The sequence below is a fragment of the Spea bombifrons genome, chromosome 10 (assembly GCF_027358695.1).
Source record: "Spea bombifrons isolate aSpeBom1 chromosome 10, aSpeBom1.2.pri, whole genome shotgun sequence".
In the NCBI taxonomy this organism is placed as follows: domain Eukaryota; kingdom Metazoa; phylum Chordata; class Amphibia; order Anura; family Pelobatidae; genus Spea; species Spea bombifrons.
The window spans coordinates 4,905,914-4,933,249 of NC_071096.1; the positions used below are offsets into that span (position 1 = coordinate 4,905,914).

Consider the following 27,336-nt stretch of genomic DNA (forward strand, 5'->3'; position numbering starts at 1 on the left):
CATATCCCATGAGGCACCGCGCAAAGCGTCTTTTTACGACGTCTCTATGGGTGCTGTTGCTAGCCTAGCGATGGTGTAACCGTTTCACTGCCGATGAGGTGCAGATGTGACTGCATTCTTTTTCCAAACTGTAAACCATGTGGAAATATATATCGTACGGGATTTCTTACCAATTTTATAATAAAAATATATGAAATGAATGCATTTTATGAAGCTATAGTACGCTTACATCTATCAAGTGTCCCAACAGTCCCGCTTTGCGCCAGACAGTCCCGATTTTGCCACTCTGCTGATAGATTATGGGTTATGATGTCATATCACATGAACAAATAACTCAAATGGCCTGACATGAGTTCTTTCTTTATTCCAGACTCTGATAATTGTGATGACCCTACAGACAGTCACAGCCCTGAACAATGCCTTGTGTATCCAGCCTGGGTTTACACTGCTTCGGTTTGGGACGCATGTCTTCTACTTTGGACAGAAAGGTTGGCCCAAGCGCTCATGCCCTACGGGGGTCTTCCTCGTGGACCTGAAAAACAATGAGCTTAAACTCCGTCCCACCATGTTCAGCAACGACTCGTGTTACCTGCCCCCCCTGAGACAACCTGCTGTATGCAGCCTCCCGTCGGAAGGCGGTGAGGTCAAGCGGTACCTGATCCATGGTGGAAAGACACCAAATAATGAGTTATCTCACAAACTATACATTATGTCAAACGCGTCCTTGGCCGGAAAGAAAGTCACCCTGTGCTGCTCAGAGAAAGACCTTGAGGGGGACGTCCCGGACGCAAGGTATGGTCATTCCATGGACGTGGTACAGAGCAGAGGCAAGTCGGCCGTGGTGATATTTGGAGGAAGGTCTTACTTGCCATTAAATCAGAGGACCACGGAAACATGGAACAGCGTTACTGACTGCCAGCCGTTGGTCTACTTGATAGACCTTCAGTTTGGATGTTCTACTGCTTATGCTCTCCGAGAGCTGCAAGACGGAATTTCCTTTCATGCCTCCTTGGCCAAGAATGACACAGTCTATATTTTGGGTGGCCACTCCATTGAAAATAATTATAGGTCCCGAAATATCTATAAGATTAAGGTCGATCTACCCCTTGGAAGCCCAAAGGTGACTTGTACAGTCTTACAAGGAGGTATCTCCTTCTCTAGCTCTATCCTAACCCAGACAAACCCAGACGAGTTTATTATTGTTGGCGGATACGTATCGGACAGCCAGAAAAGGCTAACTTGTAACAGATTGTGCCTGAGCGAAGATACCATAGATATCCAGGAAATGGAGGCTCCTGATTGGACAGGAGAGATTAAACACAGCAAGATGTGGTTTGGTGGGGACATGGGGCATGGAGTTGTGTTAATGGGTGTTCCGAGTGACAATAAACATCAAAATTCAGAGGGGAACTTCTACTTTTATGTATTGAACCTTGGACAAAATGAGGATTTGATGATACAGTCATGCAGCCAAGGATCGACAGAGGAGCAAGAAGAGTCCACACCTTTGGAAGACTCAGAGGAGTTCACATTCAGCAGCATCTTTGATGAAGATGTATATAACGAAGATGACGAAGAAGATGAGTCTGAAACTGGATACTGGATTGACTGCTGCAAGGACTGCAACGTAGACATAAACACGTGGGTGCCATATTATTCCACCGAACTAAACAAACCAGCCATGATCTACTGCTCTAAAGATGGTGGCCACTGGGTGCACGCCCAATGCATGGACTTGTCGGAGAGCACGCTTATCCACTTGTCTGAGAACAACGTCAAGTATTTCTGCAATGACCATGTCCAGTTGTCAAGGGGCCTTCAAACCCCCAAGAAGACGATGCCTCCTCAGAAAGCACCAATGAAGCCGATTAGGAAGAAAAACTCTATTAAGCGAATATCAGAAGGGAAGAAATCCTTCCTCAGGCGTTTGTTTGAGTGAAGGCATGATTGGTTGTTACCATAGAAAATTAACTCGTTTTTCTTTTTGGCTATTAAATTCTACCTGATAAAATAAAACGCCGAGTAGTATCCTGGAAACGGGTGCATTTGTGCTACTTAAGAACTAAATCTGATGTCCCATTTATGAAACGATGTTTATTGTGAAGTATGACGTTATTGTTAATATATGATGTTTTTTTATTGTTTATCATATTGTACTAAATTACCTCATTTATGTAATCCATGCCAATTGAGAAAATTCAATAAAGATGGCTAAATAAATACACTGTGTGGACACAAGTATTGGGGCACCTGACCATTACACCAACAGGGACTTTGATGACATCACATTCTAAATACATAGACATTAATATGAAGTTGGTCCCCCCCCTTTGCAGCTACAACAGCTTTCTCTCTTCTGGGACGTTTTTGACAAGATTTTGGGGTGTTTTGTGGGAAGTTTTTCCCATTCATTCAGATGAGCGTCAGGGGCTGATGTTGAGCGAGACGCCCGGATCGCAATCTCCGTCCCAGTTCATCCCAAAACATGTTCGATGGGGTTGAGGTCAGGGCTCTGTGCTCCCGATCAAGTTCTTCCACCCCAAACTCATCCAAGGGTCTTCCCCAAACTGTTCCCAGAACTGCAGAAGACCCCAATACATTTACAATGTAGACACCATGACAATTTAAAGGGATCACTCAGCTATCATGTACGTTAAGGTGCATATAATACCTAGAGTGTCCCTAGATTAGGTTTCGAAGACCTCCACTTGATTGATCCACCTGTTTTTTATCTCAGAATATCCCAAAATCCAGGATTGTTCAGGATACCCGGAAACCAAAATGATCTAGAACGTCAGGTTCGACGGTTGCCAACCAACGCGCTGCTCATTCCCGCGGCAATGAACGGGTTAAGCCCCCCCTCCCACCGTCCCGGATCTCACGCAGCTCTCTTCAAACGACCCCACGGGCGTCAGAAGATTTGTAATTAATCTAATCCTGATTACAATAAAAAAGAATTCCAGATAACACGAGACGAGAAAATGTTCCGAAATTGATTCCGAGGGTAACGTTTCCTGCAGACAAATGTGATTTGTTAATGGAATATGTTCTAGCCATTGTTGTTTCCATTCAAACCTTTAGCAGTTGTTTCAAATCTCTAAAGCAATTACTTAATTCTCCGACTGAGGACAGAGAGTAGAGAAAGCTTTGTAAGAACGTCATCTGATCAATGTGAGCCCACAAAGCTATTAATTAAGCCGCTCGTTTGCGAGACCCGCGTTAGTTTACCTTTGTAAAAAGCTGCTATAAGAAAATAAAGCCTTTTGGGTTTTTTTCTGGATTTTTTTTAACGTATTGATGAAATAAAAGTACATCTGGACGTCTTCTCAGTTACAAGATACATCGACAACCAGCACTTGTTTATGGAAAGTAGGTATTTCCTTGATACACCTTCTGCATCATTATCCGCGTGTTCTTCTGAGCCGGCACAGAGGCTACAAATGAAGCTTTTTATGCTGTAAAAATGACTGGTTTGTGTTGCTTTTGTTTCCTCTAAATTAATCGCAAACAATCTGGTGGAGAACACATAATCGGTGGATGTTAAGATGAATTGTCGCAGGGAGCAATCAACGTTATTGATTAACGTGACAAAGCATGGGTTCAAACCGTAAGTGACTGGCACGAGCTTCCATATCTAATCAAACTGTGTTAACAACAACAAAAAAAAAGAGAACGTGGACCCATTATTCTACCAGGTGTTCCAATTCAGAGCCAAAAAAACTAAAGTCTACGTGCAGGTGTCTGGAATGAAAGGGACTTCGAAGCCAGGTCTTCCAGAAAAGTAGATGCTGCCAAAGGGAATAGGTACAGTGTGTCCCGAAAGTCTCGCGGCACAGATGGAGCAAGAACGTGGTGATCGTGTTTGGACAAGGGATCTGTGGTCCAGCTTTGCTGTTGGGGTGGCCATTGGAGATCAAGTCATTAGCTTAGAGGTGTCCAGCAAGCAGGGGTGTGATATCGTCCCCTGCCGGCTCTTTGGTGTGAAAGGTTCTCAGGTTCTTGGGGGCTCTTACCGGCTTCTTGGTGCACAAAAGTGGACCTTTTCATGCCGATGCTAACATCTGCTGCCAATTAATTGTTAATTATTTGTTACCAGGTAGACATCAAGTATTAGCACAATCAGGAAAATTAAACATGCATGGGATAGGCATACGGCTCCTGAATCTAAGACAAGACCAACGACTGATTAAGGTCTAGGGTCTTTACAGCAGGAGAACGGGGCCGATCTGCCGGCAGATCCAATGTTTCTAGGTTATCAATGGCTTATGTGGAACATTGTCACATACATTTTATTTCCATAATATTATTGCCCATAACTGAATTCCAATTACTCCCTTCTAATGACGTATTTGGAGACAAGGCATTTAGATCTACAATAGGATTTATATACGAGAAGACGGAGCTTGAAGGGGGTCCCGAGAGTTTGTGTTTTTCCCATACCTGGCAGCTCCCAGAGTTTTTACCCCAATCTCAGGGTCACACAATCTGGAGCTGACTCCTTCATATATAAGACTCCCCATTTGTGCTTTTGCTGCTAGAATGTTATGGTTGATATCCCTTCTTGAAGGCAGGTGAGTCAATTAAGTGTATCTTGAAATAATGACAAGTAGATGTTGTCATTTGAGCCATTTCAGTAACGGATTTAGCGGGTCACTACATGGAATCTTCTCGTAGGGCTATTAAAGGGTTAATAATTAAAGAGTCTCAGGGTCAGCTCATGTATAGAAACCAGGCACAGTTATGTCTTTGCCACCTAAATGGGGCATTTAGTAGGTAGCCATGAACAACACGCTTACACCTTACAAAAGGGCAAGTAACGGGGCAAAAGACCTAACTGCTTATACCCCTCGGCATGCTGGGTCAAAACCCCACTCGAGTTAAAGTATTTTATTTCAGCGCCCCGTAAACGGCACCCCTGAATCACAGCAATCGAGTAACCGTTAGTAACACTGTGTGCGTTTTATATATATAGCCACAAAGCAGACAAGACAGGAAAAGGTTAATTATATCCCTTCACTTCCCCGATACGGTTCAGCGGTTCCCCTACGAGAAACTAGAAACACAGAGGCTCCGATGTTCAAACCTTTATTGAAAGTCAAAGAACAACAAGACAACAAAATATAACAAGGTAACACAATGCTATGTGTGTGAACGCCGTTTCCGTGTACAACTGAACGGTAAAATGAATAAAATATGTATTATGTTCCAATAAAATGCACCCTGGAGTCCCGAACTGCCTTATTCCTCCTCCTCCGACGTTCCGTACTGTGAGGTTTATTTATTGCATTTCTAAAACACTTAAAAAGCATAAACATATAGTGTAGCTACACCTTGAAGGAACAACGGCACATAATAAAATCATATAATCAAGTATCTGAGGTAGCCTAGGTTTCATTATTAGCAAATAACTCTTATAACAATGAGGAGTCGATGACTTAAAGTGACAGATTAAGGTAAATAAATGATCAGCACATTGAGGTAATGAATGAAAGTGATTGTGGTGAAGGGTTTGGGAAGTCGTCTTATCAGCCTAGGTCTCTGGTGTCTGGGTCAGTTTCTTCTTTCTCCAATGCCGACCTCCCACCCATGTTCTACTTATTCCCTCACACTCTCTCCCTGTACGCTGTCTGATCCAGCATGCAGGAAGTGACATCACATCCGTTTCCTGCATGCTGGATCAGTCTGCACTAAGAGAGACACAGGCGAGCTGTTTGGGGTCAAAGATGGAACTGGCAAGCTTTTTGGGGCTAAGATGGCACTGACAAGCTGTTTGGGAGCTACAAGGGCACTGGGAAGTTGTTTGGGGGATAATACAGCTTATCATAAAATCATAAAATTCTCCAAGCGCCAGACAGCCACCCTAAATGTTCTGCTCCTGGAGCGGCAGTATCTGACCCCGGCCATCCAGGATGTTCGTTTATTAACCCATTTAATCTAATCTAATTAACAAATCTTAATTAACATTAACTATTTCAATACCTAAGGGGAGCACAGCAAAAGGATAAAGTATATCATGCAAAAAATATGACTCAGAGATTTATCTAGCCTTAACAAACATATTATTTGTGATTTGTGATGTAATTCTGTGCAATATGACTTTTTTCTGCTCCTATTACCTAAATTGGTGAAGGTCATTGCCAGCTTTGTCAAAATGGCATTAACAGGAGACAGGTCTTTACAAAGAGCCCAGAAGTGTCTTTTATTATAAAAAAAAAAAAAGATTGTTTTTATCTTTTGTAGGGACGGTAAACTCAGGGTCACCTGTCATATTTTGGAAATTGATTTTTAAGATTGCCAATTTTTCATACAGTTGAGGCAAATTGGCTTCTTTTGTTGAATTTAACTGGTTGGTTACCTTTGAAACAGAAAAAATTGTGAAAAAAAAAAAACTTGAATTTTGTGACCTTTCATAGGAAAAAGTTTGAAAAGTTATGTTATTACCATAGCAACCAATGGAAAATTCCATTCCGCTATAGTATAAGATCACGCAAAAGTAGCCCCCCCAGAATTTTACCTCTACAAGTACTTGAATGAAAGTTTTTACAGCTCTTTAACGTGCAATGGTGATTTATAAAGATTAAGTTGTCACATCACCATAGAAACCAATAGTTTTTTCCTCCTGATCAGACTATTCCATTGATTTCTATGGTGATATGACCGCTTGGTCTTTATAAATCATCATTTTGTATGCTGCTTATCATTCATTCATTCATTCATTCATTCGAGTAGGTAATATTCGGTAGGATTAAGTGTAACAAAGAATACTCTGGTGCAAATTACAAATTTAAAAAACAAAAACCCAATGTGCTCCTGTCAAGGTGGTTTTAGCCTTCTAGAACTATCCGGGCTTACTAACTCAACGGTCAACGAAATGGCCAAACTTTGCTCTTCTAAAGAAATGTGGAAGCAACATGTTAAAAATGTGTTTTTTTTATATATCCCATTTTTCTTAAAACTAATAACCGTACAAGACAATTACCTATCCTTGGATTGAAAAAGTCCTTATATATTGTATGTCTTGCATTGAACCGTTGACTAATGATTAATAAAGAAGATGTTAATTTGTGTTACAATTAACCATTTTATATAGGAAAAGTGTAAGATATCGGACCAGTCCAGAAATAAAGAAAAAGCCAGATTCTCTATAGTGTTCAGAACTCCATTGGCTCTAAAGTTTCCATAGAACAGCCCAGCTCTTCTTCTTGAGGCACTCTTTGCTCAACATCTAAAGTGAAGCCTTGGTTTTTTAGCATAATATGAGCGTTCATAAATTTCTGGAGGTATTTAGAGGTATACAGCCAATGGTGTTTCAGTACGTCTTCCATTTCATAAAACTTAGACTGCCTGGCGTTCATTTTCCTGAAGCGCCTAAAGAGCTTGTTCCCAGATTCATTGCCTTCACTGGCCCAAGCGCCGATAGAGCCATCACGCTCTATGATCTCGGGGACGTGGGCAAGGGTTTTGTGGAAGTAATTTGTGATCTTGCCGTCGTATCGGTACTTAAACTTGGTGGACAGGAGTTCTGCAAAGCGCTGTGAGTGAAAACTGTACTGACATAGAAGTTCTGGGCATTCTTTAGCCGGGCATGAGGACCTCCAAACTGGCTTCATTTTGAGATACAGATCCATCAGTTCTCTGAGAGCCTCTTGCCGCTCCTCGTTATGGACCAACTCGCATACAGCTTCTACTGTCTCTTTGCTCATGAGTTTTCTGGCAAAATTTCCATTCATTCTCATGATGGGCTTTAACTTCATTTTTTTTCTAATATGTTTGTCCAAAATGACCTGCCACCTCTTCCTCTCTTCTTTGGTTGAGTTGGAGTTTTTGTAGACCTCGCCAATCTCCAGCTGGAATATTCTATAAAACTCAGCTGCGTTACCAATGTCACAGTGCAAAGCATCGATGGACGGGAGGGTTTCAATAAAGGGCTTGGCAGAAACTCCTTTGACCCTGTCTCGCAACTCGTCAACGGATTCACGGTATGGGTTTGCTCTCCATGTCTCATAGCGCTGCAGGTTCTCAGAGTGGCTTCTGGTGATGGAGTGGAAAACCAAGTTTTGGGAAGCTTCCGCACGAGTAGAATCACATAACGTACAGATATAATGTGAGCCTGAAGCTTCAAGTCCTTCCACTTCCCTCACTAGCTTCTCATCGTACCCGGTTCCCCGGAATATGAATTTGAAATTCCGAAGAATTCCGCCGACCTCTAACATTAGCTCACTTGTTTTCATGGCCTCTCTTTCTGCTACGAGAGGACTCAAGATAGCGGTCAAAGTCTCGTGGTCCGATTCATCGGCCAACATCAGACAAAGTGGTTTGCAACAAAGTTCAGAGTTGGGTTTAGTCTCCTCGAAAATCCGAACAGATCCATTAGTATCGAGAACACTGATTGTCATGATTGTGAAGGAAAAACGGACTGCCTTTTCCGGTACCGCTGGGCCGCTCCCATGTTTCTCGCTCACATCTCCCATCCCATCACAGGACTCTTTAATAACCACAGTGAAGGGACCTGTCAGATAATCATCTAGATCGTGGGATTTTAAGCCCTCCAAGATATCTTCCTCCATATCCTTTAACGTAGAGACCAGGGCTGCATCGTATCTAAACCTTTTGGAAATTGCATCCACAGGGTACTCATCCATAGATCTGTTGAGACCCGAGAGGCCATCGATGATCCCAACATCTGTACGGGTAGAAACATTCTTTAGCGGTGGGTTCCATTCAAAAGGATGATAGCCTGGAAGCAACGCCTTTTCTGCGTTTCTCAGAGCATGGAGTGGTTGAAAGATCTGCCTTCCGGTGGTAGCTTTGACAGTCCTGTACATTTTGTGGTACTGGCTGCAGCTCAGAAATGTATTAACTCTTATTGCAAGACAAACAGCTGGATGAAGACCTGCTCCTCTGCCTTCCATAATGGCCTCCAGCTCATCTGCCTGCCTGTGCTCATTTCTGGCTCTCAGGGCCAGCAGAAAAAGTGTTAAACACACCGATTTAACATCTCCCCCTTCTTCTTTGTCAGCAAAAGCCCTCACTTGCATCTTCAGCTCTCTAAGACGGTGTTTCTGAGCCCTTCTTGTCAATGAGAGCAGGTGTAGCCTGGGTCTGCCCCCTTTGTTAATATGAGCGTAAGCTTCTTTGCCTTTGGTTTCTTTGTGTTTGGAGATGTGAGCGCCATACTTTTCTAAGGTGATCTCCTCGTCGCACCCAGGCACCGTGCATTTTATGACCAAGGAATTGAAAATGTTGAGGTAGGATTTTACAGGGGTCGTGAGGTCAGTAGGGAAGCAGGTGTATCTGCAAGATGGGCAGTAGCAACCCATGATCTTGATGTATTTAAGAATGCAGCTTTTACAGAACAGGTGCTTGCATGATGCTTGCACGGGGTCGGAGAGGATGTGCTCACAGACCCGGCAGGAGATAGACTTAATGAAGTCAGCTGGATAGTCTACCACCAGCAGACTGGTGTCCAGGTGGATTTTCTTGCAATGAACTTTGATCTGGTTAAAAGCTTTGTTGGTCTTCACGTGGTGTAAGTTCTTAGCCTTTTTGACAATATCAACCCCCGTCTTCTTCTTTTTGGCAAGCAGGGCATTTGTTTGAATTCCTGCTTTCCTTTTCCCCCAGGATTTGGTGGACTTGCAAACATTGCAAGTCTCCGAGTGAGGCATCCACTCAACAGTTTTGTTATGGGGAAAATAAACTTCGCTGGAATTGTGGCTGAATCTCTGGTTCATGATATTCCAGCAGTTATGGCAAAAATGCGTCGGGTGGATGGTGTCTAGATCGGTCTTTACATCGATTTTGAACACCTTGTAGATGAGGTCCGGCCAGGAGGTCGCCTTCTTCTCTCTTCGCCTAAGTACCTTCAAGGTTTCGCTGTCAACAGGACCATGGACAGGATACTTTCTGTTCTGTCCATCCATCTTAAAGGAAGCCCCACAAATACGACACAGCTGTTGCAAAAAGGTTGAATGGGCTTCTCCTTCCAGTCTTTGCACTTCTGGTTCATGGTTGTTATCTACGGTTTTCTCTGGCCATTTGATATCTGTAACTGGTCCTGGTTCGGACCTCATGCTAAGGTCTTCTGAGTCCTGCTGAAGACCCGGAGATGCCTCCTGAGAACTGGTGCACGATGTTTCCCGGGAATATTGTTCTTCCTCAGACGATGTGCTCTCTAAGGATCTGACCCGGAACAGCTTGAACTTCCATTCTGAGAATTTAGTATACGGGTGTTGAATTTGGTTGGGCGTTGGGCAGTGGTGCACATTCAACAATGGGCCTTCCATGTCATCACAGCCTAAAAAAAAACAAATAAAAAATAAAAATGTTCATAAAATACATTTCCTTAGTAATAAAACATCACTGTATGGGGTGAAAAAAAATTCATCACAACTTTGTATCCAACAGAGTTAAAGAGGCAATTATATTTTGAAGGAGATGGAATGTTAACACAAGATCATCACCTAAAACTAGAAGGTTAGCTGAAATGTAAGGTTGTTTTACTTCCTGAGAGGGCGGTAGATACGTGGAACAGCCTTAAAGCAGAAGTGGTAGAAACTTGTTGTTTCTGTAAGTCAAATTGTTATGTTCTATACTTGCTATGTCCTGTCGACCCATTGTACAGCGCTATGGAATTTGATGGCGCTATATAAAACAATAAATAATAATTTAAAGATGCGTGGGACAGGCATAATGCTAAACTGAAGACAAAAGGACCAAATAATATCAGTAATTCTTACGGCAGGAAGAAATGAGCAGATGAGATGGGCTGTAAGGTTCTTATCTGCCATAAAATTCTATGTTTCTATGACAACAAAATAATTTGCACTTTTGAGGTCAATGCAAGTACAAACTAATCATTCAGTGCAGCCCTCGCTTTATTACTTCTCTTTTGTTATAAATATTGAGACAGATTTATAATAAACAGCAGCCTAAAATGCAACAATAAAGATTAGCTTAAAGACGAGCCCCCATAAAACATATATATATATAAATGCCGGTATATATTATATCTGTGGATATGGTCCTGCAGTTCTGTGCAGGTCTGTAGGCTTTCTGTCTGTTGGAAGAAGGAATAAAGATCTCATAATTATTTTATCATTATATTAATGACCGCAGACATGCTGGCGTTATTTCTCAATAATACAGACAGCTGCCCTGCATCACCCTGCGGGAACGACTGCCGCCTGCCTCCTTAGGACTAATGATGGACTGAAGCCCTGGGGACATATATATATACTGTATGTACATGACTGGTTAAAAGTTTGGGGTCACTCAGCTGTTTTCATGGAAAACAAGGAAATTTCCGTCTGTAACGTAATTGTAATTAATGTAATTGTAAAAAGGTTTTCTAACAATCCATTAGCCTTTTAAACTTAAACTTGGATCAGCGAACACAACGTGCCATTGGAACACAGGAGTGATGGGAGTGATAAAGGGCCATTGGAACACAGGAGTGATGGGAGTGATAAAGGGCCATTGGAACACAGGAGTGATGGGAGTGATAAAGGGCCATTGGAACACAGGAGTGATGGGAGTGATAAAGGGCATCTGTAGGCCTATGAGGAGATTCCATTAAAAATCAGCCATTTCCAGCTACAATAATAATTTACAACATTAACCCCGTCTGTGCTGGATTTCTGCTCCATTTCATGTTATTTTAATTGACAAAATAAAAAAGGAGTGAAAGATAAGCTTTTATGATACAATGTTACCAACCACAATTGAGTACACCAGGAGAGTTACAGAAAGACACATTCAATGATGCTGACTGAGAGCGTGGTAGCAGGGCCGGCCTTAGGGGTGTGCGACCTGTGCGACCGCACAGGGCGCCATGGTTGCCGGGGCGCCTGACCGGGACTTAGATTAAAGCATCGGTTTTTTTTTTGTTTTTTTTTTTAAACTTTATTTAACATCATTGATGTTAAATAAAGTTTTTTAAAAAAACCGATGCTTTAATCTAAGTCCCGGTCAGGGGCGCCGAGCGGTTGCTCGTGAAGTTCTCGGCAACCGCTCGGCGCCCCTTACTCTCCGTGACTCCGTCGCGGTGCCAGCATCTCATGTTGAGCGCCGGACTATACCGGCGCTCAACATGAAATGCCGGCAGAGCGAGAAGACGGATGCCTCCCGCTCTTACCGCAGGACTCCGGCAACAAGGTAAGTGGGGGGGGGTAGTTTGAAGGGGCAGAGGGGAGGGGTAGTTTGAAGGGGCAGAGGGGAGGGGTAGTTTGAGGGGGGGTAGTTTAAAGGGGCAGAGAGGGCGGGTAGTTTGAAGGGGCAGAGAGGGGGGTAGTGAGGGGGGGGGCGCCAGAGGAGTAGTCCGCACAGGGCGCCACAACACCTAAGGCCGGCTCTGGGTGGTAGATAGGTGGAACAACCTCCAAGCAGAAGTGGTCTCTACCACTTCTAATACAGTAAGGAAATTTAAACATTCAAGGGATAGGCATTTGGCCAACCCCAGTGAGCTTTAAAGGCAAGAAGAGTTTGGTTGGCCCTGTATAATGTATACTTAAACAAGCAAGGCTCCTTAAAAGTTGAAAGGATGATTTTAATAACCATTTCGCAGGAGAAACATTAAAATGTTCAACTAACCTAAAAACCCTTTTTTTGGGTAATTAAAGAACCGAAAAGTTCCAGTAAGTTGGAGAGCACATCGATGACCTGTGAATATAACCGTTTTTCCCAGTAATTCTAGTAAAAACACCATAACATCTATTATTACTCCATAATACCACAGTATAAAAGATAATAAAATTAACATTTCTGGCATATTAATGACATCATAAAGATAACAGGAGAGCTACACAAACGTGTTTAGTAAATAAATGTATTTGTAATAAAACATTTTCCCAGTAAACCAAACGAAACATTAAATAAATGCAATAAATAACATAAACGCAATAACATCATAAACACCATTAAAAAAAAAGCAGACAAATTGCACCGGAACAATTACTTATTTTATAATGTCAAAAGTGATAAAATACATGAATTCTAAACTGAACACAAACAGTCTGTAGATTTTCAAAGTATATCTCAAAATGTTAAGATCTTTCCTAATCACGCTTTGAACCATAGGCATCTTTACAGGTCAGAAGATCCCCCCTCGTCTGTAATCATAAAACACTAGACACTAAAAGTGGAAAACCAAGATCAAAAAAAAATCAATAAATATTGCAGAATAGCAAAAAAATAATAAATATTTAGGATTGGCCTATAGATGTAGTTTAACATCATTGCACTTTCTACTGGCATACATAGGGTTAACACCGGTGGGAATTAAAAAAAAAAAAAAGGGAATCTTAATACTAAAGCAAAAGAAAAAATAATATTGCAGAATAGCAAAAAACAAATAAATAAAGAAAGAATATTTAGGATTGGCCTATAGATGTAGTTTAACATCATTGCACTTTCTTCTGGTATATACAGGGTTAACACCGGTGGGAATTAAAAAAAGAAGAATTTTAATACTAAAGCAAAAAAATAATTAAAAAACATATATTTATATATTTAGGATTGGCCTATAGATGTAGTTTAACATCATTGCACTTTCCTCTGGTATATACAGGGTTAACACCGGTGGGAATTAAAAAAAAAAAAAAAGGAATTTTAATACTAAAGCAAAAAATATGTAACAAAAGTTTGGGATTTAACAGCAAATAGCAGATAACTCAGATAGCAAGGAGTGGAAAGAGTCACAGGGATCAGGGTCATATCAGGGGGCGCAGAGACCCCCTGAAACCCCCTCTTTTCTTCTATATGTTCTTAATTTCTATAGATCCCCTACCTGGTGCCAATGTGTCAACCATCACACGCGTGTCACACGGATTCCCAGCCTTGGATGATGAGCTCTATCTAGAAAGGTGATCTGTGCCCTTTATATAGCGCCAGCGCTGGTTGGCAGCTCTCGGATTCTGGATGTGGAGCAGCCAATAGGAAAATAAGGAGACAAGCTGACCCCCTTTTTGCCCCACCTGTTACCCAGCCCAGGGCATCTTTTTTTTTTCTGCACCTGGGGTGTTTTTGGTTTTGGAGGGTGAGAAGTTTTTTAACCCACGTCGATTTAAAGGACCCTCTCAAGCAGCTGGAGGCAGACCGTGCATGACAGTCACAGCTGTGTTATTCTCCGCCACTTCAAAACACGTAACGATTTCTGTTATTGTGGGTCAAACGTACCTCGACAAACAACCACATGTCAGGGCAAACACATTCAACCCTTTCACTGCCAGCACAGAAAAAAATGTAATATATTTCAATTTTATTTTTTTTTTCTTTGCAAATTTTCTTCGCAAACTCTGACTCCCATAAGTCTTAGCCGGTGGTCAATCTTTAAGATTTTCCTTAAACAGATTTATTTCATGAGCATTTTTTATTTAATGTTTTTATTTTTTTATAGCCAATCAATAACCTTGGAGTAATTCTGAGGATAATATATATATATATACATATATATATATATATATATATATATATATATATATATATTATTATTATTATTATTATTATTTTATTATTATTTTATTATTATTATTTTTATTATTATTATTATTATTATTATTATTTTTCATCTGGAGCAGAAACAGAATGTTTTGCTGAATTTTTACACCTTACATAAATTCATCATTAGAAATATCATCCCAAGAGCTATTGAATGATTAACCCTTTCCCAGAAATACATTTTTAACCATGTAAAATCACATCTTTAGATTTCGATGAACGTTTTATCTAAGTGGAACAGCAGCTTTAGATTAGGAGCTGAGCCTTTTAGCTTTTTCATCAGAAGCGGGAATAAGGGGGGCATGTTGGGAAAATCTGCTGCTTGCGTTACCTGGAAAGGAAATATTTGAAACAAACTGGTTCCCGACATCCGGCATCCGCGGGAAAAATTACCCCGGGAGTTAAATTCGGGGGGGCTTCTTGAAGACCATTTTTTTGCAATCACGTGCAGTTACCGGGGGAAACGTGACCCTTCTGCTTAACCCACCGCCAGGGACTGCGCTGCATGCAGAATGTCATGTTTTATTAACGTAACTCACGGGGGCCTGATGTGATCCTCCAGCGTTTATAGACAAGCGCTAAGGAGTCTGTCTGATTAGACCATCGTGTCTATAAGCGATGGCATTTTAATTGGAAAATGCTGATCTTTATCAGCGAAGATGCCGAAATCTGCTTTAAATCAGACTGACAATAAAACGAGCATCTCTACAGATGGAAAAGCAGGAGCCGTGTTCCGGGATGAGCCATAAAACAAGCCGACGTCGATCATTTAAAGGAATCTTCGCCATTTTTTTATTGCTAATACCAGATAAATAAAAATATGCTGTCAAAATATTTTTAAAACTGCTGAGGTTTTTGCCCCGTAATATAATGTTTATTGGCAGCTGCATATCAGCCATTTGTATGCGTTCTCCCTCTGTTATCTGATCCCCAATCTACTAAACACCCCGACTCCTTATCATACTGCGTGTGGGAACAACAGAATGACTCAGTCTTAATCACCTAGCTGGACCCTCTGACTAATGAAAGTCTATGGAGGAACTGACTTCATTATTATTGCCATAAAGCATCAGCTCAGTGTGGTGTTTGAGCCGGGAAAGTCACCCAAAACATCACGTGACTGACAACAACGGCGGCTCCAGGTCCAAATATGATTAATTGTAATTATATACATTATGTTTACATCAGATGTGCTACTGATGATGACCATACCTGCGAACTCTCAGGGTTTTTCCACGACTTCTTTCCCGGCGGCCACAATCATGTAAATTGGTGTCTGCTGGCCTTAAAGTGCCAGGACCCCCTAATCATCTCCAGTCCAGCCCTGCGACCCAACCATATACACCCTAACATCCGAAAGGTCAGGGACACTTGAGATTTAATCACTAAATACAGAGTTTGGATGTGCGTTGACGTTGGGCATCATACTAACATTGAAATTTAGTTTGAAAAAAAGATCCATGAAGTTCACACCGTCTACCGATCCTTCCTGCTTTTCATCTGAAAGAAGGCAAAAAACCCCCAAAAAAACCCAATTAAGCTATTTTTCAATTTTTGCCACTTAGGTGGAAAAATTCCTTCATGGCTCGAAAAGGCAGTCAGATTTCTCATTGGATCAAGAAGCTCTAAAATATGATATATATTCAATTAAATATTTTAATATTTCAACTATTTACAATTATTTTCAGTTATTATAAGAAATAATGGACCCTGGTGAGATCTTCCCGCAAGAATGGGTTGAGTTCTTCCAAAATGACGTACGGTGAAATCAGAGAGACTTGTTGGCGTTCTCCTTACTCGCTTGGGTTGGCCCTTCATAGTGAAATAAGTGAGATGGCACAGAAGAAATCTCGGCAATGTAAGTACACATTATGCAGAGGCAATCAGCCCTATCGCAGAGGTGTAAATCTCATAGAACGTTAGGCGGCAGCGCCAATATTTTCTGAAACGAGCCGTCAGATAGCGGAGGAGCGCGCTGCTCCAGCGACCTCCAGCGCGTACAAAGGGCTTTAAGAAAAGTAGGTTGGTGCACTTAGGGAAGGGGCTCGTAAATATCACAGAGACACCATAATCACAGGTTTCCTAGCTTGGCAAGTGACGCTTGTCACAGTGTTTCAATGCAAAACACGATAATAAAGCAGCGTGCTCGGAGTTAATGTCTACGTAGCTGCTGCCCTCAAGAGGCATTTGTGAGAATGGCCAAGGTTTTGGGTTGTCCTTAAGCCCATTAGAAACAACGTATTGTGAGCCTGTACATGTACGGGCTTTGTCATTAAGGGGTTAAAGCCCAGTGATTAAGAGGTGCTAAGCGCGAAACACGTCTGGCGTTTCACCTCTCTACCTGAGTCGGCCTCTATCTCTCTCCTCTTGTGGTGGACATCTGCTTCATATATGGGACCGATGATGGATCAATAAATAATCTATTTCTACTGGCCTGATCTTCTCCGTGTGTTTTCTTTGGCATGAAGTTTAGCTCACCTCCTAAGTGCTCTTGATTACATCATCCAAATATGTATGACAGAGGGGTAGGTGACATACGGGGTCGAACGGGGCTATGTAGACTATTACGTCTGAGCAATAAGGGACTTGTGAACACATTCTTTTTACAATGCAGGTTCCAAAATGAAACGTATTCAATCCATATTCCGGCTGCCGATGTTAGAAGAAAATGGGCATTGAGGAAACAAAGCAGAATCCTTGTTGTAACATCAGTTAGATGTGGAAAATGTGTCTGGACCAGGAGCGGATCTACCGGTGTTGGGGAAGCATACCTGGGAACTTCCTAACTGAGCTGCCCCTGAGACTCTTGAAATGTAGTCCATCGTGAAGAATCTATGTAGCAACTGGCCAAATGTGTTACCCAAATGGCTTGAATAATGGAAACCTTGACTTGTCATAATTTAAAGATGTACTCATATGAGCCACCTGTATTCAGGCAGGGATATCAACCAAACCATACTTGCAGCAAAAGCACCTCCACCGCGAGGAGGTTAGAAATCAGCTCCAGACTGTGTGACCCTTTGGCTTCACCTAAAGGTAAAGTGAGCTAATATCCCACCATAGTCTGTCACCATCACTGCCTTCCATGGCATAGATCTCCCAAAAACTGCTCCCTTGAACGGCATGAGAGTATATGCAGAGTGCTGGGATTTAATGTCATATCCTTGTCACTGCTGGACTTTTTGTCAGTCTGGAGCTGAAATCTTTGATGGGACTTTATGAAAAAGAATATATAAATCCCGCTCTTCTACCCAGACATAGGAGAAGGTGACCCGGAGACCTAGTGAAGCAGCTCTTCACCTGAAGACTCCGGGCCAAACCCAGAGAGTTCCCAGGTATGTCCATACTATACTTTTTTAACAATGTCCTGGCGTGGAGGAGAACCAAGTATCTTCATGAAGTGGGGCCAAGTATAGGACCTTAAGATAACTTTCATCTCAGCGTATGCATTTTTAAGTGTAAGCGACTAACTCAGCTCATCTTTAGAAGGTTGTTGATGTTGACTCTCCTGGAAAGCTCCATCCATGCGTCTGTGATCGCTCAGTGATGAATGAGAGCGCGCATGCTTTTTAACATGCCCAAGCCCGTATATTCTGTGGAGAAACTGGTATTGGAATTCTACCCAAACCTTAGAAACATCAGAGAACCTCCGAGCCACGCTTGTCAAATGGAAGTTACGTTACAGCGGTGAAAGACGAGGATCAATGTCGTCCATGCTTTGGAAGTAAACTACGAAACATTGTTACAGGCGGCCTTCAAATCAATCTTGTCATTTTCATGATTGGTCACGAGAGGACTTTTTCGTAGCGATCACTCGCGATTATAGAAACCAAGTAATAATAAATTCACATATCTGAAGCCCAAAGCCAAAGACGGGCAGAAAGACTAAAAGCCTGGCCTATGATTCATTAAACTGGATCTGTCCCTTTTACACAACACAATTGCATGCCTCCCAACTGTCCTGATTTTGCCACTTTCCTGCCGAGCTCTCATTCTCCGGTATCCCCCGCCATTTTATGTGTCCGAACTGGGGATTCTTTGTTGGGCGGCGGGGTAGAGGTGGGGGTGTCTAGAGAAAATTGGTACAGTTGGGTTGGGGGTCAAGTGGGACCTCTATTGGTTTCACAGATCGCTGGGCCAGTCAGGGGAGATCCTCTGACGCGCCTTTAGGAGACAGTCCCGCAAAACACAGGACAACCGGGAGGTATGGGTCACACTGATGTTAATGCAGCCCTGAGACTTAAATATAGTATTACCGTAAATATCAATGTAACATACATTTCTGTAATGATCTAAAAGCAGCAATCTAATCACCATATTTGGAACAATATAATAAATATTATTATTATTATTTTAATAATAATTATTATAATAATCTTTATTATATGCAATGTATTAATTGTTTCCAGTGTAAATGTGTTACATAATGCAACATCAAGCATGTAGAAGTGATATCTAATCATGTAATATATGTATGGCTGAAGCAGAACAGTTGGTTTCCCACTAAATGTTTTCCACCAAAATGGCGCCGCGCTTTGGCGACATTATGGCTCTTCTTGGTGTTTTTTCTCGTTCCAAGACGTGGCTTTATAACTCAGTGAATTTCATGCGCATGCGTGGAACGCATACAGGACCTGAGCTTTAGGACGCATCGCGGCAAGACGGGTGTAAGCCGGAAGTTATACGTCACTGCCCTTGCGCAGGCGCAGCGGTGCGACCTGAGAGCCAGTCTTCGCGAGCTTTTTGGGTTTTTGGGTGTGACGTAGAAGGAAAAAGTCTTCAGCGCCCGAGAGTTCCTGGAAATGGAGAAGAGAACGAGGTTGCCCGAGAAGTAGATTAGAAGTTGGTAAGTGTTTTGGTTTCCCGCGGTTTACGTTACAGCAGAAAGAGCCCCTCTCCTGTAGATCAATCTCCTCACAAAGTGACTCACTCAGGGGCAGAAAACAGTGACAGCCAGAGACAGTTACACATAGACTCAGTGACAGTCACAGAGAAAGAGACAGTTACACATAGACTCAGCGACAGTCACAGAGAAAGAGACAGTTACACATAGACTCAGGGACAGTCACAGAGAAGGGGCGTTACACATCGTCTCTTTCTCTGTGACTGTCGCTGAGTCTATGTGTAACGTCTCTTTCTCTGTGACTGTCGCTGAGTTACACAGACAGGCACAGTCACAGAGAAAGAGAGTGACAGACCCACAGACAGCCAAAGAGACCGTGACTGCCACTGATTCTGAGTCTTTGGCAGAGACATAGTGCAGCCAGAGACAGTCACAGAGAAAGAGACTGTCACACCCAGACTCAGGGAAAGAAAGGGAGCCGCCAGCAAATGCTACAATCAAGGCCCAGGAGCAGCGACAGAGAAAGAGACAGTGAGACCCAGTTATAGTTGTTGCAAGAAACACTGATTTTGGAAGAGAGTACAAGAAAAAGTGACAGAGACAGGAAGAAAGAGTGTCAGGTAGACGGCGCGAGCGGCAAATCCAGTAACAATAACCAAGAAAGTGACAGACCTAGAAAATAGAGATACAGCAAGAAACAGAGACAGAAAATAGAGGAAAAAGGGAGCGGGAAATGGACAGTGACAGCAGCAGAGACAGCCTGCGGGTGACGAGAGCGTGACATCCAGACCCAGAGACCCGTCCCTGGGGACACCAATGTGAATACTACAGGTTAGTGTTTTGGGCCCCCAGATGTCTCCTGCATATGATAGCTGTCAGTGTGGCTCCTTGCAAACGCACAGGGAGGGTCTGCACGATTTTGCTCTTTTCCCAACCCAAATTCCAATGTTGACGTAGTGGATGCTGCAAGTAGGGGCCATTGGAACACAAGAGTGATGGGAGTGATAAAGGGCCATTGGAACACGGGAGTGATGGGAGTGATAAAGGGCCATTGCAACACAGGAGTGATGGGAGTGGTAAAGTGCCATTGGCACACAGGAGTGATAAAGGGCCATTGGAACACAGGAGTGATGGGAGTGATAAAGGGCCTCTGTACACCTATGGAGAGATTCCATAAAAAATCAGCTGTTTCCAGCTACAATAGTCATTTACATTAATTTGTGATCCATTTCATGTTATTTTAATGGGCAAAAATATTTTTTGCTTCAAAAACAAGGACATTTCTAAGTGACCCCAAACACTTGAACGATATTGGTAGATAAAATAAAGTAGTACTTTGGGAGAAATTTAAATGTGTTTGTAAAAGTTATGAGATTTGACTGTTCTGCCTTTTATAGCAGAAGGGACCCTGCGTTATAAAACAAATCCCTAGGCAGAGAAATCCAAAAGAAGAAGAAAACCTTACCACACTGAATGAAATTCTGGCTTTTGTTTTTTCTGTGTTTAAATCGTGGTCGCTGACCAAAAGTTAATATGATGAAAATTAACTATATTGGCTGCGCCGTCTGCAATGTAACAAAACTGAACAGGATCTCATCCCGCGCCACGTAAACGTTTGTAAATGTAATCCTTTACCTGTTTGCCGAGGATTAAACAGAAACCTCCCTATACAGCAGAAAACCCCGGTGCGTGAATTACTGCTCTGTAAGTGATTATTCTGCCGCGTCAGACTCCTCGGCCAATAGGAGCTTCGCTTACGGGAAGGAATGCTAGGAATTCTCTCTCGGAGTTCCTTTGAGAAAAGAAAATGTTTGGAAATTCCCAGCGCATGTCCCACTCCCTTCTCATTCTGCGCGTCCCGGCTTACTGTCAGTGTTTTCGTTCTGTATACTTGATGGGATGATCAGGAGGTTACTTTGTATCAGGTGTTTTGTGGGTTAGATATACGGATGTGAATGTCCACAATGCTGAGTTTAGGAAGAAGTATCTTCTATATAGTCAGTTCCTTCTTATGCTTTACTTTTAGCACCCGGATACACAAGCTCTTTGGTATATATATTTGGTACTCGGTTATCTGTTAAACAATAGACACTTTATTCCATCTGTCCATTCGTTTTATTAGTAATGTGTATACATTAAAAAATCCAATAAAAATATATATATAAAAGTACAGCTACTTGAAATACTAGATTTTTATTCAGCCTAAAATTCTCACTTAATTTTTAAGAATATTTTAAATGATCATTTCCATCTTAATTGCTACTGGACTGTAAATCGAGGCCGGACAAATTCCAGCAGCCGGGTAGTCGGGCTCCTCAAACATTAATGTAACCGCTCACCTCCATGTAATTATGAACGCTCGTTTGCTCAATAATCACCGGCTGCTAGAGGTCATGGATAATAATAGCAAATTATGGTGGAAGGAGAAGAATTCAAGCTGCAGTCCCAGGGATATATTTGTCGTAATGGTGGTGTTCTCCTGCCGCCGTTACTAAACTGTTGCTTCTGGTACTCTGCTTTGCCTTGTGTTGGTGAATGCATCGGTTCTTGGCTCCTAAGTTTAATACGGGTCAGTCCGGGATCCAACAAGTTGTCCAGGATAGTGCGGTCTTGTGGAAAATCTAAAAGGTGACTACGTATCAATTAATGTGCTTCAGATATACATTAATAATTGGGAATGGAGTAATAAAAGGATATGGGATCACGGCAAATGTACTAACCTGTTATCTCTTACGCGTAGGTGGTGTGGAAGCAGATCTCAGTCCCATTACTATGAGTCTCCTGAACACCAGGACCAGCTACGAGGCCCGAGACTCAGACAACGCATGCTGTGCAGCAATGGCCAGCGCTTGCTGCTCGAAAGACGAGTCCGTCAGCACTCCGGTGGGGACGCCGGTTACCAGCCCCTCGAGCTTGGTAATGGATGACGTGGAAGGCTATGATGTGGACTTTGATCCCCCGCTGGAGAACAAGTATGAGTGTCCCATCTGCCTCATGGCTTTGCGCGAGGCTGTGCAGACGCCGTGCGGACACAGGTTTTGCAAAGCCTGCATCACGAAGTCTTTGAGGTGGGAAATGTTACCCGTAATATATGTCATGTAATCGGATAAATGGGGTTGTCATGGAATCAAGTGAAATGACATCTCCATGGGGTTTTAGATTTTAAAATATTTTAGAAAAATTTGATTAATTGCTACGCTGGGGAAGTTTTAACAGTCTCCAAACTCATCACCTCCACTGTTTATCACTTCCAAAAATATTTTAAGTACGTTAGTGAGTTAGTGTTTTTGGCAACACATTTTTTTAACGCAAGGAAAAGCTGGCTATGGACTCCAGAAGAAGCCGGTCAAGAGGCTCGTAAAGCACCAGAAAAGGTGAAAGCTACGTCTACAGGGCAAATAATGTCATACTTATTTCTTATTTAAGAACTGGAGATAAAGCACCCTGCGTATTCAGAAAGTTCCGCTCGGTAAAACCCAATCCATTGCTATTCGCCCCGATAAAAAATACTTAGATAACTAAACCGCTTCAGGGAAAGGGAAAGTCATTTTGTTGTGACTCTTGTGTTTAAAACAGTAAATCGATTGCGCCATCCCCGCCGCTGACAAGCAGGACATTCTGCCGCGCTTAAGTTCTTAGTCAGCGTTTACTGCCTGATGCCGTTTTTATTACAACCACTGGGAACGATCAGGAAACACGGGAAACGCGGTGCTGCGTACGTCCTCACCGGGATTTCAAAGGAAACCAGAGAACAATTGGATTACAACTCAGCTAGTTTTCAGAGGGGGTTTTTAGCATATTTTAAAAGCCTTTATTAATAATGGGTCCGTCCTACGTGAATATTATCACCTTTTTAGGCTTTGTTCCTAGTTTTCGTGAGCACCTTTCACCGTGCCTCCTGTTTGCGCCTTCACGTGGCTCGTAACCATTTCCGCTCAGCACTGTTAGCCGCCGCCAGATGCGAGGTCACTGATATCGATACATTTCCACTATGGAGCTCTTTCTTGTTCTTTTTTCCTCTTTAGGGATGCCGGCCAGAAGTGCCCAGTGGACATGGAAATTCTACTGGAAACCCAGCTTTTTCCAGACAACTTCGCCAAACGGGAAATCCTCTCGCTGACCGTGAAATGTAAAAGCCAGGGCTGCAACGCAAAGATGGAACTGAGGCACCTAGAGGTGATGAGGAGGGGTTTGACATGTTTGTTATTACAGATGTTTACTCCACTAAATGACATTTATGTAGCTCCATAACCCCTAAGTTATTTCCTATTTTTTTTGAGTGTTTTATTGTCATTTTACAGCAATGTTCTGCATGGCCTAAAGTATCCGACAATGTAATGGCCATTAGTGGAGCAAAATAAATTCTATGGTTACAGATATCTGAACTAGGTGACCTTTTCAAAGGGTGTCATGTAACATAATACAATTAATTCCCTTTTCAGGCTAATTGTTTATATTGCGTTGGTTTTAATTTTACTCACGATAGCACTTTATGTCTAGTATGGAAGATTTTTAAACATTTTTTAAATGTGATTTTAATGGTATTATACAGATGATATTCATTTAAAACTGTTTTTTATTTAGCATCACAAAGCAGTGTGTGAATTTGCCGTTGTGGAATGCAGACAATGCCAGCTACCTTTCCAGAAGAAACAGCTAGACCAACACATGAAAGAGGATTGTCCAAGGCGCCTGGTGTCCTGCGAAAACTGTGCCTTTCAAATGGCGTATGTGCATAGGGAGGTACGGTCCTGTACTTTAGATGGTCGTTGCTCCACTTTAAAAAAAAAAAAAACCTATTGGTGGTGTTTTACAGACATCAACTATGTAGAAGGATAAAGGACAAGCCTGTGTTATAAGTCACCAAGCATAACAAAGATTGGTTGGGGTTTTTAAAATGGGATCTGGGCTCAGGTTTATCCTCTCATGATATCCGTCAAGTTAGAGCTCATCATTGATGTAGCCGATGTATATCTAACCCACCCTGTTACTGTACAATGCAGGACCATGAGCAGACCTGTCCATTGGCCTACGTGACATGCGAATATTGTCAAACAAATCTCATCAGAGAGCAGGTAAGAGATTTTCCTTGGAGTCAAAGTTTAAGAGACCCAGTGAACTCACGTGGTCTTTAGTGTTTAGTCTGAATATACACCAAAGTGCAAAAAGAAACAGACTTGGTGTTGGATGGGTTGCGCCTTTACTTTGCTGTACAAAATGACAAACTAAGGGGGATTTAGATGTTTCAAAAAGTTGTATGTTTTTTCACATAGAGGAAAAGGTAAACTTTGAAATTAAAGATGAAATGTGTCTTAGGGAGTTCAGTCAGAATCGCATGTTGAGTTTTTTAGTAAATTTTGAAGGTTCAGGTACAGTCAATAATTGTTGTTGTTGTTGTTTCAGCTGCCTAATCATTACGATATGGATTGTGCGATGGCACCGATTCCTTGCACATTCAGTGACTTTGGATGTACAGAAAAGGTACCTTATTCTTTAATTTCTTTTTTTCTTTTCAATTGTGCTAGGTACAATGCACAGACCAAAACAAAACGCATGATGGCGATCTTGATTGAGTGGATATAGAAGTATTTTCTATGAGATGTTAGATGTAAACATTGCCTTTTCTTTTTCTGTAAAGTTGCATTTTATTTTTATGGTTCTACAGATGCAAAGACACGAGCTGGCGTTGCACCAGCAGGAATTCACCTTAGCGCACATGCGGATGATGGCACAGGCCCTGCGCAGCATCAGCATACCCTCGCCCAACCATCTGGCCAGGTTCTCCTTCTGCGATCCGACCCAGTTTGAGCCCGGGCCTCCGTCAGTGATCCCCCCTCACTCCTCTATCATGCCTTCCCAGCATGAATGCAGCCAGGAGACACAGCACCTCAGGGAGACCATTGAACAGCTGGAAGGACGCCTCGTGAGGCAAGACCACCAGATCCGTGAACTAATAGCCAAGATGGAAACTCAGACTCATTATGTAGCGGAGCTTAAGCAAACCATCCGAGCCATGGAGGAGAAGCTGGCCGAGGTGGAGGCTCAGCAGTACAGTGGCATTTTTGTGTGGAGGATTACTAATTTTAGTATGTATCTGAAAAACCATGAAGAGGAGAAGCCGGTGGTAATCCACAGCCAGGGCTTTTACACAGGGAAACCTGGCTACAAGCTTTGCCTAAGGCTGCACCTTCAGCTTCCCTCGGCGCCTCGCTGTGCCAATTACATTTCCCTTTTTGTACACACCATGCAGGGAGAATACGACAGTCTCCTTCCCTGGCCGTTCCAAGGAACAATCCGTCTTTCTATCCTGGACCAGTCCGAAGGATCTGTCCCTCAGGACCAAGAGGAGGTGATGGAGACAAAACCGGATCTTCTGGCTTTCCAACGGCCTATGGCCCCTCGGAATCCCAAAGGCTTCGGCTACGTCACTTTCATGCACCTCCAGAATTTAAAGCAGCGGCAGTTTGTTAAAAATGACACTTTGCTGGTGCGTTGCGCTGTGACCGCGCATCTTGACCTCAACAGCCCGCGAAGGGAAGGCGTTCATCCACGAAGCTCGGATGGACCATCCTAATTTTAGTTCCAGTGGTGCAGGACTAACATGAGCTGTGTTTTCCTAAATGAAATAAGGTTCTCAGGACTGACCGACACGCTGATAACTTCGGTAGCTTTTACTTCTCATCACTAAACCTTCCTTGCTGCGTAACTAGATACAATCTAGCATTTTGCTCAGTATTTTGCGAAAGAGAAAGTAGAGAGTCGTATCATTCTCTGCTAACAACTTATAAATGTTTTTCTTTAACAGATATTCAGCGGTTTCCTAATGGAAATTACATGATTGTGCTTCCAGTGAAATTTTAAAATGGCTATACGTTATTCTATAGTGTCAGGAACACGTGTAGACTTGGTCTCTGGTGTTCTTAAGCCAAGACGTTTAAGGTTGGCTGCCCCTAACAATCCAGTGCATTTTATAAAAAAAAAAAAAAAAAAAAACAGCTGCTTGTCTTACACCGACATTGATCTTCATTGAGGATCCTTTGGTTCGCATTCATAGCTCTGTGTGGGGGTCAAAGCTGTTGCCCCCATAACTTACGGTGGATTACCTGAAACAGGAGTTCTAATTCTTTATATCACCTGCTTTTGGCTATACAAATAACCATATGAGCCAGAGTACCGCCATCAACTTTTATCACCTTTCACCAGTGGATCTGTTGCAGACAGTTTTAATCATCCGTGTCCTTGAACTACAATTCCCAAGATCCTTGTCATGGCAGTTTATCTTCAGAGAAGGTGCTCCATTGGTTGGCTGCAAATCCAATGTACATGTCTGCTATTCGGAACAGAGTGAAAATAGCTTGCGTTTGTTTACATCCTTCTAAAGCGGTTCCACCTCAAGGTATCGGGTCAATACTTGGAATTCCTGGCCGTCCTTTTGGCAAGCTGTAAGTACGTGGGGCTGTAGCAATGTGGATTTTCTGGTGGCTTATCGCCTACTGTGACTATCTATGCCTGTTTACAGATTTCTATGAATTATAATGTAAAATATCATTAAATCATTCTATTTTATTGGCTAGCCGCTTGGTGATTTTTAATCTGTTTCTGTGCACGATGTGCGCGTTAAATAAAAAGAGACGCTATTCATTTTTACAACTGCAAATTCATAGATTGCCTGCAGAGGGCAGCATTTCCCCGGCAATGAATGTGCTCTTTTATAAAGGGTATTTGCAAATGACAAAGGCCATGAAGGAGGTGAATAGGATCATGACAACCTTTTCATTAATTACTTTAAATAAAACTATGGAATATTATTAACTGCAATGCACTATTTTTAAAAGGTAAGCAACTTCAGGACTAGTTTAAGAAAATTTCAGTGTGCCTTAATTACCACATCGATTGTGACTCTACTAGGCGGCTGCCTAGAGTACTCAGCTGGTAGGGGACATGGATATACTGCGTTTTTGTTTTTTTTTTAGTGCCAAAATAAAATTGTAATTTTG

At 42.3% G+C, this 27,336-nt stretch overlaps 3 protein-coding genes across 3 annotated transcripts; 2 read left to right on the forward strand and 1 right to left on the reverse strand.

The window, feature by feature from the left end:
• The first annotated feature begins 380 nt into the window (after positions 1-380).
• Positions 381-1,939, forward strand: RAG2 (recombination activating 2). The gene has a single exon (XM_053449595.1). The coding sequence runs from the start codon at positions 386-388 to the stop codon at positions 1,937-1,939; it is 1,554 nt and encodes a 517-aa protein (XP_053305570.1). The 5' UTR covers positions 381-385.
• A 5,204-nt stretch (positions 1,940-7,143) lies between these two features.
• On the reverse strand, positions 7,144-13,834 carry RAG1 (recombination activating 1). The gene is made up of 2 exons (XM_053449593.1): positions 13,787-13,834; positions 7,144-10,297 (listed from the first exon to the last, which is right to left on the reverse strand). Exons 1-2 carry the CDS (start codon positions 13,806-13,808, stop codon positions 7,152-7,154), a joined length of 3,168 nt encoding a protein of 1,055 aa, XP_053305568.1. The 5' UTR covers positions 13,809-13,834; the 3' UTR covers positions 7,144-7,151.
• Positions 13,835-19,182: 5,348 nt separating this feature from the next.
• Positions 19,183-26,004, forward strand: TRAF6 (TNF receptor associated factor 6). The gene is made up of 7 exons (XM_053449594.1): positions 19,183-19,342; positions 22,080-22,407; positions 23,365-23,515; positions 23,924-24,082; positions 24,343-24,414; positions 24,743-24,820; positions 25,005-26,004. Exons 2-7 carry the CDS (start codon positions 22,112-22,114, stop codon positions 25,911-25,913), a joined length of 1,665 nt encoding a protein of 554 aa, XP_053305569.1. The 5' UTR covers positions 19,183-19,342; positions 22,080-22,111; the 3' UTR covers positions 25,914-26,004.
• The last annotated feature ends 1,332 nt before the right edge of the window (positions 26,005-27,336 follow it).

Bases quoted from the DNA above. Each gene is read 5' to 3' on its own strand.
- RAG2 (XM_053449595.1), top strand. From the start codon at position 386: ATGACCCTACAGACAGTCACAGCCCTGAACAATGCCTTGTGTATCCAG.
- TRAF6 (XM_053449594.1), top strand. From the start codon at position 22,112: ATGAGTCTCCTGAACACCAGGACCAGCTACGAGGCCCGAGACTCAGAC. The intron at 24,083-24,342 runs GTACGGTCCTGT...TGTACAATGCAG, and splicing joins TGGCGTATGTGCATAGGGAG to GACCATGAGCAGACCTGTCC. The intron at 24,821-25,004 runs GTACCTTATTCT...ATGGTTCTACAG, and splicing joins ACTTTGGATGTACAGAAAAG to ATGCAAAGACACGAGCTGGC.
- RAG1 (XM_053449593.1), bottom strand. From the start codon at position 13,808: ATGGTTGACACATTGGCACCAG. The intron at 10,298-13,786 runs GTAGGGGATCTA...GTTTTTTTTTAG, and splicing joins GGTTGACACATTGGCACCAG to GCTGTGATGACATGGAAGGC.